Source organism: Lagenorhynchus albirostris, chromosome 21 (assembly GCF_949774975.1).
Source record: "Lagenorhynchus albirostris chromosome 21, mLagAlb1.1, whole genome shotgun sequence".
Classification (NCBI taxonomy): domain Eukaryota; kingdom Metazoa; phylum Chordata; class Mammalia; order Artiodactyla; family Delphinidae; genus Lagenorhynchus; species Lagenorhynchus albirostris.
The window spans coordinates 21,613,691-21,626,695 of record NC_083115.1 but is presented as its reverse complement, the minus strand read 5'-3'; the positions used below and the strand labels follow the sequence as shown (position 1 = coordinate 21,626,695).

Here is a 13,005-nt window from a genome sequence, read left to right as displayed (position 1 = left end):
AAGACCTATATATATGCTGTCTACAAGAGACCTACTTCAGACCTAGGGACACATACAGACTGAAAGTGAGGGGATGGAAAAAAGATATTCCATGCAAATGGAAATCAAAAGAAAGCTGGAGTAGCAATTCTCGTATCAGACTAAATAGACTTTAAAATAAAGACTATTACCAGAGACAAAGAAAGACACTACATAACGATGAAGGGATCAATCCAAGAAGAAGATATAACAATTGTAAATATTTATGCACCCAACATAGGAGCACCTCAGTACATAAGGCAAATGCTAACAGCCATAAAAGAGGAAATCAACAGTAACACAATAATAGTAGGGGACTTTAACACCCCAATTTCACCAATGGACAGATCATCCAAAAATGAAAATAAACAAGGAAACACAAGCTTTAAATGATACATTAAACAAGATGGACTTAATTGATATTTATAGGACATTCCATCCAAAAACAAAAGAATACACATTTTTCTCAAGTGCTCATGGAACACTCTCCAGGATAGATCATATCTTGGGTCACAAATCAAGCCTTGGTAAATTTAAGAAAACTGAAATTGTATCAAGTATCTTCACTGATCACAACGCTATGAGACTAGATATCAATTACAGGAAAAGATCTGTAAAAAATACAAACACATGGAGGCTAAACAATACACTACTTAATAACGAAGTGACCACCAAAGAAATCAAAGAGGAAATAAAAAAATACCTAGAAACAAATGACAAGGGAGACATGACAACCCAAAACCTATGGGATGCAACAAAAGCAGTTCTAAGAGGGAAGTTTATAGCAATACAACCCTACCTTAAGAAACAGGAAACATCTCGAATAAACAACCTAACCTTGCACCTAAAGCAATTACAGAAAGAAGAACAAAAAAATCTCCAAAGTTAGCAGAAGGAAAGAGATCATAAAGATCAGATCAGAAATAAATGAAAAAGAAATGAAGGAAACGATAGCAAAGATCAATAAAACTAAAAGCTGGTTCTTTGAGAAGATAAACAAAACTGATAAACCATTAGCCAGACTCATCAAGAAAAAAAGGGAGAAGACTCAAATCAACAGAATTAGAAATGAAAAAGGAGAAGTAACAACTAAAACTGCAGAAATACAAAAGATCATGAGAGATTACTACAAGCAACTCTATGCCAATGAAATAGACAACCTGGAAGAAATGGACAAATTCTTAGAAAGGCACAACCTGCCAAGACTGAATCAGGAAGAAATAGAAAATATGAATAGACCAATCACAAGCACTGAAATTGAAACAGTGATTAAAAATCTTCCAACAAAAAGCCCAGGACCAGATGGCTTCACAGGCGAATTCTATCAAACATTTAGAGAAGAGCTAACACCTATCCTTCTCAAACTCTTCCAAAATATAGCAGAGGGAGGAACACTCCCAAACTCATTCTATGAGGCCACCATCACCCTGATACCAAAACCAGACACGGATATCACAAAGAAAGAAAACTACAGGCCAATATCTCTGATGAACGTAGATGCAAAAATCCTCAACAAAATACTAGCAAACAGAATCCAACAGCATATTAAAAGGATCATACACATGATCAACTGGGGTTTACCCCAGGAATGCAAGGATTCTTCAATATACACAAATCAATCAACATGATACATCATATTAACAAATTGAAGGAGAAAAACCATATGACCATCTCAATCGATGCAGAGAAAGCTTTTGACAAAATTCAACACCTATTTATGATAAAAACCCTGCAGAAAGCAGGCATAGAGGGAACTTTCCTCAACATAATAAAGGCCATATATGACAAACCCACAGTCAACATCGTCCTCAATGGTGAAAAACTGAAAGCATTTCCACTAAGATTAGGAACAAGACAAGGTTGCCTACTCTCACCACTCTTATTCAACATAGTTTTGGAAGTTTTAGCCACAGCAATCAGAGAAGAAAAGGAAATAAAAGAAATCCAAATCGGAAAAGAAGAAGCAAAGCAGTCACTGCTTGCAGATGACATGATACTATAATTAGAGAATCCTAAAGACGCTACCAGAAAACTACTAGAGCTATTCAATGAATTTGGTAAAGTAGCAGGATACAAAATTAATGCACAGAAATCTCTGGCATTCCTATACACTAATGATGAAAAATATGAAAGTGAAATCAAAAAAACACTCCCATTTACCATTGCAACAAAGAGAATAAAACATCTAGGAATAAACCTACCTAAGGAGACAAAAGACCTGTATGCAGAAAATTATAAGACACTGATGAAAGAAATTAAAGATGATACAAATAGATGGAGAGATATACTATGTTCTTGGATTGGAAGAATCAACATTGTGAAAATGACTCTACTACCTAAAGCAATCTACAGACTCAATGCAATCCCTATCAAACTACCACTGGCATTTTTCACAGAACTAGAACAAAAAAATTCACAATTTGTATGGAAACACAAAACACCCTGAATAGCCAAAGCAATCTTGAGAACGAAAAACGGAGCTGGAGGAATCAGCAATCTTGAGAACGAAAAACGGAGCTGTAGGGTAGCCTGACTTCAGACTACCCTACAAAGCTACAGTAATCAAGACAGTATGGTACTGGCACAAAAACAGAAATATAAATCAATGGAACAGGATAGAAAGCCCAGAGATAAACCCACGCACATATGGTCACCTTATCTTTGATAAAGGAGGCAGGAAAGTACAGTGGAGAAAGGACAGCCTCTTCAATAAGTGGTGCTGGGAAAACTGGACAGGTACATGTAAAAGTATGAGATTAGAACACTCCCTAACACCATACACAAAAATAAGCTCAAAATAGATTAAAGACCTAAATGTAAGGCCAGAAACTATCACACTCTTAGAGGAAAACATAGGCAGAACACTCTGTGACATAAATCACAGCAAGATCCTTTTTGACCCACCTGCCAGAGAAATGGAAATAAAAACAAAAATAAACAAATGGGATCTAATGAAACTTCAAAGCTTTTGCACAGCAAAGGAATCCATAAACAAGACCAAAAGACAACCCTCAGAATGGGAGAAAATATTTGCAAATGAAGCAACTGATAAAGGATTAATCTCCAAAATTTACAAGCAGCTCATGTAGCTCAATAACAAAAAAACAAACAACCCAATCAAAAATGGGCAGAAGACCTAAATAGACATTTCTCCAAAGAAGATATACAGATTGCCAAGAAACACACGAAAGAATGCTCAACATCATTAATCATTAGAGAAATGCAAATCAAAACTACAATGAGATATCATCTCACACCCGTCAGAATGGCCATCATCAAAAAATCTAGAAACAATAAATGCTGGAGAGGGTGTGGAGAAAAGGGAACACTCTTGCACTGCTGGTGGGAATGTGAATTGGTACAGCCACTATGGAGAACAGTATGGAAGTTCCTTAAAAAACTACAAATAGAACTACCATATGACTCAGCAATCCCACTAGTGGGCATATAACCTGAGAAAAGCATAATTCAAAAAGTCATGTACCAAAATGATCATTGCAGCTCTATTTACAATAGCCAGGAGATGGAAACAACCTAAGTGTCCATCATTGGATGAATGGATAAAGAAGATGTGGCACATATATACAATGGAATATTACTCAGCCATAAAAAGAAACGAAATTGAGTTATTTGTAGTGAAGTGGATGGACCTAGAGTCTGTCATACAGAGTGAAGTAAGTCAGAAAGAGCAAAACAAATACTGTATGCTAACACACACATATGGAATCTAAGAAAAAAAAATGTCATGAAGAACCTAGGGGTAAGACAGGAATAAAGACACAGACCTACTAGAGAATGGACTTGGGGATATGGGGAGGGGGAGGGGTGAGCTGTGACGGGGTGAGAGAGTGGCATGGACATGTATACACTACCAAATGTAAGGTAGATAGCTAATGGGAAGCAGCCGCATAGCACAGGGAGATCAGCTCGGTGCTTTGTGACCACCTAGAGGGGTGGGATAGGGAGGGTGGGAGGGAGGGAGACGCAAGAGGGAAGAGATATGGGAACATATGTATAACTGATTCACTTTGTTATAAAGCAGAAACTAACATACCATTGTAAAGCAATTATACTCCAATAAAGATGTAAAAAAAATCACTTTGATGTATGATTGACATATAAAAAGCTGTATATATTTAATGTATACAACTTGATGGCGTTGGACGTAAATATATACCCATGAAACCATCACCACAATCCATGCTAAGTATATTCATCATCTCCAAAAGTTTCTTCCCACCTAATTTATTTGAACACTAAAGCATAAGAGGTACCCTCTTAGCAAAATTTTAAGTATACAACACAATATTGTTAACTGTAGGCACTGGGCTGTACAGTAGATCTCTAGTACTTGCATAACTGAAACTTTATACCCTCTGCCCACCACCTCCTCATTCCTCACCCCCCCCCAAACCCCTAGTAACAACCATTCTACTCTCTGCTTCTATGAGTCTATTTTAGATCCCTCGTATAAGTAGGATCATGTTATATTTGTTCTTCTGTGTCTGGCTTATTTCAGTTTGCATAATGTCCTCCAGGTTCTAAGGCTGAATAATATTCCATTTACATAGCTACCACATTATCTTCTCATTCAGTGACAGGCATTTAGGTTGCTTCCTTGTCTTGGCTATTGTGAATAATGCCACAGTGAATGTGGAGGGAAAAACCTCTCTTTGAGATTCTAATTTCAAATCCTTTGACTATATGCCCAGAAGTGGGGCTGCTGAATCATATGGTAGTTCTATTTTGAATACTTTGAGGAAGAGTGATAGATACTGCTTTCCATAGTGAATGAAGCAATTTACAGACCTAATTTTCAAAGTATTTTGGTTACTTAGTTCTTAAAAAACATTAAGCATGTAAGAAATTTATCAATGGCACCTGCATAAAATAATTGGATAATAAAAATGATTTATTAGATAATTTGGGAAAATGTGTCAAAAGTTTGAAACTCAGCTGTTTTACTTAAAAATTACACATTATTTAAAGTAGCTGGAAAATGTAGAATATTAGATATATGCTTTGAGTAGAACTTATCTTGACATCATATATTACTGTTATTTAGTTGTTTTAATTATTACTTGATTAGTAAAACCAACATTTTATCTATATATTTTCTCCTCTTAGGGACAAAGATTAATTTGAGTAGGATGTTAACAAATTTTGACAAATCTGAGTTACTGTAAGAAAAGGAGTTTCAACTTTCTACACTAGATAAATTATATATCAAATATATCAATTAGCTATGGCCTACACAAAAAATATAATGCATGCTTTTTCTGAAGGTATTCTATATATTCAGCTACTCTCTGTTTCCTAAATGAAAGAAATAGGTTGCACAATCAATGCAGTAAGAGCCCTCTTATCTGGTATTATTGGGACTTGTTTATTAATTAAACAAGAATCAAGGTGGAAATTAATGTGAGTATACAAACATATGATATACATTTTAACTTAAAATATGTAAATATATAGTTATTTTCCCACATTTTCACTTAGGGTCAGAAGCTATTGCTTTAAATAGAGGATGAATGTGAGAGTTCAGAACTGTCTTTCTTGCATAAACCATATGCATACAAATTCCAGATTATGTTTCTTTAAAATGGAATATGAATTGAAAAATGCCTGTGGAACAATTTGAGGGCAGAACTATTTCTCCCCATCCTTTACTGTTGATTTATCCTCACCTGCTTTGAAAGCATTTTTCTTAGCTACTTGAGGAATCTGAAAGCATTCAATTTAGTCTTCTTAAAAATTATATCTCTCACTTCTTACCCATATCTCACCAGTTATATAATATTTAATTATATTATATATTATAATAATCCTTATAGTGTGGAAAAAAATTCAAACTGCTGTGATCCCAAGTAAATGAGTATTCTACAGAACAGCCTGGTAAGATCTCCCAGTGACCAGTGCAACCGGCAGTGTGTTTTACAGAGGAACTAAAGTGTATTGGTTAATCAGAATAAAAAATTAAATAGTGATCAGAATAAAAAGTAATAAAGTTGTGAGAAATTGTGAGATTTTTCGTTCCTTGTTTTATTAAAACTAGTTTCGTACTGGTTTAGGTATCTTCTGTCATTACTAAATCTAGAAAATTAACTAAGTGTAACTTTTGCAGTTTGAGGTGCGACAGCAAAACTAGCATAAATTTCTTTTTCCTTCTTCACAATTTCACAAACAGAAGATTTGTTCTTACTGTAGATCTCAACAACCTCAGTGTTTGATTTCTTATCTTTCCTTATTACATCAAGAATTTTCACCTTTTTACTTAAAGGAAGGACTTTATAACTTCTTTGGCATATCTGAATTGCCAGCATCACTACTCTTGTGCTTTGGGGCCATTATTAAGTAAATAAGGGTTACTTGAACACAGTAACCCAGTAAATCTGATAACCCAGATGGCTACTAGGTGACTAAACTGGACAAAGGGATGATTCCTCTCCCAGGAGGGACGGAGATGGAGATGGAGTGAGATTTCATCATGCTACTCAGGGTGGCATGCAATTTAAAATTTATGAATTGTTTATTTCTGTAATTTTCCATTTAATATTTTCAGACCATGGTTGGTCTGAAACCACAGAAATTGAAAATGTGGATAACGGGGGACTACTGTAATTTTCTCTTTCTGTTCCAGGATCCCATCCAGGTTATCACGCTACATTTAGTCATCATGTCTCCTTAGCCTCCTCTGGTCTATGACAGATTCTCAGGTTTTCCTTGTTTTTTTTTTTTATAACTTTGACAGTTTTGTACTGGCCAGATATCCTGTAGAATGTCTCCCAACCTGGGTTTACCTGGTATTTTACTCATGGTTAGACTTGGGTTATGGACTTTTGGGAAGATGCAGAGATGAAGTATCCTTCTCAACACATCATATCAGGGGTGCATGCTATCATCATGACTTATCACTGATAATATTAACAAATACCTGGCCAGGGTAGTATTTCACAGGTTTCTCCACTGTAAAGTTACCTTCCCCTCTTCCTATACTCTTACTCTTCAGAAGCAAGGCATTATGTGTAGTCCACACTCAAAAGAACAGTGTGGGGAGAGGATTAATCTCTGTTTCCTGGAGTGGGGAGTGTCTACGTGAAGTATTTGGAATTCTTTTGTAAAGAAGAGTTGCCTTTTCACTCCTTCTCTTCCTTCCCTTCCCTTCCCTCCCTCCCTCCCTTCCATCTACCTATCTGTCTATCTAAATATCTATCTATCCTTTGTGCCACAATATCCTGGAGCAGCAGTTGTTTATAATAACTATATAATTTATTACCTTCTCCAAGAAGTTTGAGTAAGCAAGGCTGGAAGGGTTTATATAATAAGGCACAAGAAGAATTTATTTGTGGGAAATCTTTTGCTTTTACAATCATACAAGGATCATACATGGATTTCCTGACTGCGCATGCCAGTGAAAACAGAATTACATTTGATTAGTTCAAGCACATCTAGCAGCAAATTAAACATAAGTAGAATCAGCAATGCTTGGAAGAATGACTGTTGAATATGCATCTTAGACCATTTTCCACTTTAGAAAATTGATCCCACTTGCTACATGTTCAGTAAAATCTCCAGTTACTTGCCAGTAAGATATTGTCCCCCAAATGTATTTATTTGGTATATTTTTGTACTCTACCAGCTTTGTTCAGTTTTTAGACGGCTTTTAGGCCCATTTTTAAGACTAAACCAAATACTTACCTGAGATATAAAGAATTTTTTGGAAACATTATGAGCAATGGACAAGTATGCAGTGATTAATGGGATAAAAGCTTTAACAAGTACTCACAACATTCCCTTTCCTTGTGAAATTTAAATATGTCACAGGAAGTTAACAATAATTACCAGATTTAATGCATGCTGAACAGAATCTTGTTTTCAAGAGAAAGGATGTAATGTGGAAGTGCATCCATTACACAAATATCCCACTGCATGATATGTTAACTGCAAAACCTATGTTTAGAACTCTAGGAACTTCTTTGATAATACCTTGTATTAGTTAGGAAATCCTGAAAATGAACATCTGTGCAAATTTGAAGCTTTGAAAAACAGTACTTACCTAATTGAAAAATATGAGAAAAGGAAAACTGGCAATATGGACATGTGTTCTCATGTATCTCTGATATTCTTTAGCATAAAAATGTACTGTGAATAGTTTAAATATTTAAAAAAAGAACACAAGTACGATTCTATATATGTGTTTGAACATAAATACATATACACGTTTATGTTCGAGTATGAATATAAACAAAGACGTTTAAAACTACCCCTTTGCAAATAAAAGAGTAAAGAGCATTTTGCTCACCATCCAAGTCTTCAAAGATTAACCCGCTGCAGCCGCTGAACAACAGGGCACTGGATGCTTCAGATGAAGAGATTAAGGTGATAACAGGATGGGCAATCTGTGCTTCAGAAGAAATTTAAAGATGAAAACGGGAGGCTCTGTGCTTTGGACAAACAGGCCCTTAGACACATGCATTTCACGAAGAGTTTTAATGAACCCCGCTTCCCATACATAGAAAAGCCCTATAATCATTAACTTGGGATATCTGTTCTTCGTGACGGGCAGTGATCTTTTACCAAGATACATTTGACTGCACGTGTTCCCTAACAACAACAACAAAATCACATATAAAGTAGCCTCCCCCTACCTCTCTGGAGCAGTCCCTCAGAGCTATCCGAATGCTGTCTCTGGGGCTACAGTCCTCAGTAAGACCCTGAATAAACCCTAACTCACACCTCTCATGTTGTGCATTTTTCTCTCAGTTGACACCTTGGATCACTGCATAAGTCTAGTAATATGAATTACTGCAAAATTATTTTATGGCTCTTATTACAAAATAAACAACAAACCGTAACCAAAATTAGAACTAAAAGGCCACCTATCTTCACAGGACAATGACCTTGTCCTCTACAAGCATTATAACAAACTATCTTTCAGTCCTGCTCTCAAAGGTATCAGCAGATAGAAGGGAACCGCTGAAGATGTTAGGGAAAACACATATATGGCTGGAGCTTTAGCTTTTAGCTAGATTAACCCGAATAAAAAAGTGCTTAGGGAAAGAGTCCAGAGATTATCTGACAGGCGGTCAATGGCTACGGTTTGAAGTCAGGATGTCTGTCTGTTCCTAAAGCTTTACAAAAACGAATGACTCAAGCTAAAGGAATGGCTCAGCATAAAGAGCTCCGGAGAGCCTTCCTCCCGCCACGCCACAGCGGTTCAGAGCTAGTCCGCCCTGCCCACGGGGAAGAGCCCCAAGGGTCCTCAGCGTCCACGGCCCAGGCCCTTCGTTTATCCCCTAACTCTCCACATGATGAGTGAGGGGCTCCCGCCTCGGCAAGCTCAGGGCTAAAAGCTGGGGACCCTCAACACTTCCCTAGGCGGCAAGGCCAGCACTGCGCCTAACCCACCTCCAAGAGGGGTCACATTACAGTGGTTGGCTCGTTTTACATCATTCCCAGAACGGACATGGTATCATGTTAAACCCGAAAGGGTGGGGTTTGATAAACCATTTAAACCAGATGTTCAGTCCCGGGAAGGCGTGAGCTTTGACAAAGGCGAGAGGGGTGCTGGAGCTGGGGGGGGGGCGCAGTCCCTGCGGGAAAACCCATGCCCTTAGCTCACCTTAGCCGCCCCTCCTCCTGCCCCCCCCCATCGCCCCCTCAGCTTCCGCTTTCCTCCCTAAACGTCCAGGGCCTTGAGGGACAGAGCCAAGCCTGGGGCGATTTTGAACGTGAGACAAGACGGAATTTTCATTCCTCAGGAGCCGGAGGCTGGGACCCCGGCGCCAGCACCAAGCGTAGCAGCTTCCAAAGGTCGTGTTGCAGCCGAGCTCCTTGTAGCTCCCTGGTTTCCTGGTTACGTGCGTGCCAGCAAAAACCAAAACCTCCGCCCGCGACTTCCGCTTCCCCAAAGGGCCTAAAGAGGTGAGCACGACAGCGCGAGACGTGCCGAACTCAGCGCGCCTCATGGCGGCCGCTGAAGCCCAACCGCCCGGAATCCTGTCCCTCACGACGCACGCGCACAGGGGCTGCGGGGGAGCGGCTCGGGGCCCCGCCCCAAGATGGGCGGGCCTAACGCCTCACGCTGGGCCAATCAGCTGGCAGATCCGTGCTGCCACCTCCTCCTTTCTCCCCGCCAGCCTTTCTGGGTTCCCGGTTGCACGTGTCAGTGTTTGTGTACGTGCGGCTGCAGCTGGGCGGAGAAACGCCGGCAGCCCAGGGTTGGGCTGCTGGGGCGCAGCCAGAGCTGTGGCGCGGCGGGGAGGGGCCGGCCCGCTGGCCCTGGGGATCTTTAAATTCTCCTGCTCGTGGGCGGCTTGTGCTCTCTTACCTGTTTGTCTGCAGCGAGCGCCTCACCGCTCTGCTCTCCCAAGCACTCCAGTCCTCTACTTTAGGTGGGAGATGCTGTTGCTCGATTGCAACCCCGAGGTGAGACTCAGGCTGCTTTTGCCCTGCAGGCTTAAGTCTAATAGGGAGGGCTGGCTAGGGTGATGGCTTACTGACCACTTGGCGTTGCCAAGTCAAGCCTCTTCAGAGTTGGAAGGTTTTTGGAGTGGAGGAAGATGTTCAATCCAGGGAGGGCATGAGCCTTGACAAAGGCGAGGCGGTGCTGGAGCTGTTCTTTTCTCGCAGGTGGATAGTCTGAGGCATCTGCTGGAGACCGGGGCCTCCGTCAACGCACCCCCGGATCCCTGCGAGCAGTCGCCTGTCCACTTGGCCGCAGGTGGCGGCCTTGCTTGCTTTCTTCTCTGGCAGCTGCAGACCGGCGCTGACCTCAACCAACAGGTAACTAGGTAACTGATTGTTGCCGTGTGCAACCCTCCCCCTCCACCCCAAATCCACACAAACACTTCTTAGACGCCGAGATATTCAGTCGTTTCAATTATTAGAAACATGACTGTCGCAGCGATGTCCAATAGAAATATAATGTGAGACACGTATGTTAAGATTTTCTAGTAGCCACATTAATGAAGTAAAACGAAACATGAAAATTTTAGTAACCTAACCCAATTAATCCAAAATATTATCATTTCATATGTAATCAATATAAAACATTACTGATATTTTACATTTTCTTTTCATGTGTCTTCTCCATCTGCTGTGTATTTTACATTTACAGCACATTTCAATTCAGACTAGCCACATTTCAGGTGCTCATTAGCTGGATATATGGTTGCTGGCTACTACGTGGGACAGCATTTCCAAGATCTACAGTTCATTTCCAAAGGAACAATTGCTCCATTACCAAATTAAAAGTCTCAGGATAGCAATACTTGTGAGGCATGCTCACAACCAATACAATTCCTTACAGAACTTTCTTAGGGTAGTTTGCATCTTCATTGAACATTAAAGTATGGTGAATTTTAAATTGTAATTTTTTTACTTCTGTAGGATTGTAGTTTGCTTTTATTCACTTAAAACTTAATGTATGTTTGTAGCTGTGGCTGCACATATTTTTATTAATGACAACTTTGTATTTAATAGGGCACCAAGTGAATTTTATTTTAAAAAAAGAATTAAAAAATTCGGTCCAGTACAATGCATTTCTAACCCCGCTTCCTCAAATAGCTTCCTCAAACAATAGACTTCACCCACCAACTTCCACTAGAGTGTTTCGGGGAGAGACTAAAATGTGCTATTTTGTCTGTAAGGATGTTTTTGGAGAAGCTCCACTACACAAGGCAGCAAAAGTTGGAAGCATGGAATGCCTCAGCCTGCTTGTAGCCAGTGATGCCCAAATTGAGTAAGTATGAAATCAGTGGCTTCAAATTTTATATTTTCTTGGATTAAACTAATCAGACTCCTACAGCTTAATTACATGATGCTTGCCGTTGATAATGTTAACGTTTAAATGTTAACTTAGGCTGTTAATGACATCTAATACTATGTATTTAATTTGAATAAATAAAAAATGGATCCTAAGCAATGAGAGATACAGTTCTATTCATCTGTCATGGCAGTGTTACATCTTCGTTTTGGTTTAGAAAAGCCATTCTATAGAAGTTCTCACTGACTTCCTTTGCGTACTTAACTCATTGTAGTGAACAAAGAATACTCCTTCATTCGTGCAAAAATAAAATGCCCACTCTGTGCTGTACTCTGTGCTAGCCATTGAGGATAAATAGTGAGCAAAAATGGAATTCCTCTATGCTTCCTTTACCTCTTCTATTCTGCAACCAACATCTGTATGAGCCCAAAGCGCCTTTGTTAGGAAGATATAAAAAAAGGCTAAACTACTGTCAACTTTTACTTAACTAATTTTTTGTCTCAAATTCAGTTTATGTAATAAGAATGGGCAAACAGCTGAAGATCTTGCTTGGTCATGTGGATTTCCAGAATGTGGCAAGTTTCTTACAACAATTAAATGTATGCAGACAATAAAACCAAGTGAACAATCCAATAAAGATCATTGTGTTCCAGTGCTCAGACAGAAACGAAGTTTTGGAAGTAAAGAAGATACAAATGGGAAAAGGAAGTGTTGGTAAGAAATTCATAGTTTCTTCTTTCTTCCTCCCTCAAGGATCTCTTATTTAGCACAGAATTTATTGTTTCATTTAAATATTGGCAGTCTTATTTCTAGTATAACTTTTCATTCTCATTAACACATTTTAATACTGGTTGTAGTAACTACTACTAGATTCTAGAGACCAAAAATTGTCCTGCATGGTGGAAGATTGGGAAGGAAACCTTTTTAAAAAAAGTTTTTCATGTTCATATGTTTTTTAACAACAGATGTCGTATTGGTTATGAAGAGGTGTGGAGAAGGTCTTCACTTCACGCAGATCTACTGCTCAGCTACAAGCTATGGCTTTTGGCTCATCAAGTGTGTCTAAACACCTTCTAAGAAGGAGGAAAACTTTCTTCTAAGTGAAGATAACATTCAAGAATACATGTATTTATATGCCTGTAACATTCTGGTTGTGCATGCTTTGTCTTTTAATTTATTAAAGGAGTGTCTAAAGAATAAATTCTTTTCTTTGTGTAATA

At 39.0% G+C, this 13,005-nt stretch overlaps 1 protein-coding gene across 2 annotated transcripts; it reads left to right on the top strand.

Moving 5' to 3' along the window:
- Nucleotides 1-10,171: 10,171 nt before the first annotated feature.
- On the top strand, nt 10,172-12,986 carry ANKRD37 (ankyrin repeat domain 37). Of its 2 annotated transcripts, XM_060136242.1 has the most exons (5): nt 10,200-10,446; nt 10,651-10,803; nt 11,670-11,761; nt 12,296-12,499; nt 12,751-12,986. In XM_060136242.1, coding segments are annotated over exons 1-5 (477 nt in total). In that variant the 5' UTR covers nt 10,200-10,419; the 3' UTR covers nt 12,752-12,986. The 2 variants fall into 2 exon arrangements, with proteins under 2 accessions (XP_059992224.1, XP_059992225.1); XM_060136241.1 differs by lacking the exon at nt 12,751-12,986 and having other exon boundaries at nt 10,172-10,446; nt 12,296-12,503.
- Nucleotides 12,987-13,005: the final 19 nt, after the last annotated feature.

What these genes read in the sequence shown, in the direction of transcription:
- ANKRD37 (XM_060136241.1), top strand. Translation starts at nt 10,420, where the DNA reads ATGCTGTTGCTCGATTGCAACCCCGAG. An exon ending in TGCTCGATTGCAACCCCGAG is followed by an intron (nt 10,447 to 10,650) that starts GTGAGACTCAGG and finishes CTTTTCTCGCAG; the next exon opens with GTGGATAGTCTGAGGCATCT. An exon ending in GCCAGTGATGCCCAAATTGA is followed by an intron (nt 11,762 to 12,295) that starts GTAAGTATGAAA and finishes TCTCAAATTCAG; the next exon opens with TTTATGTAATAAGAATGGGC.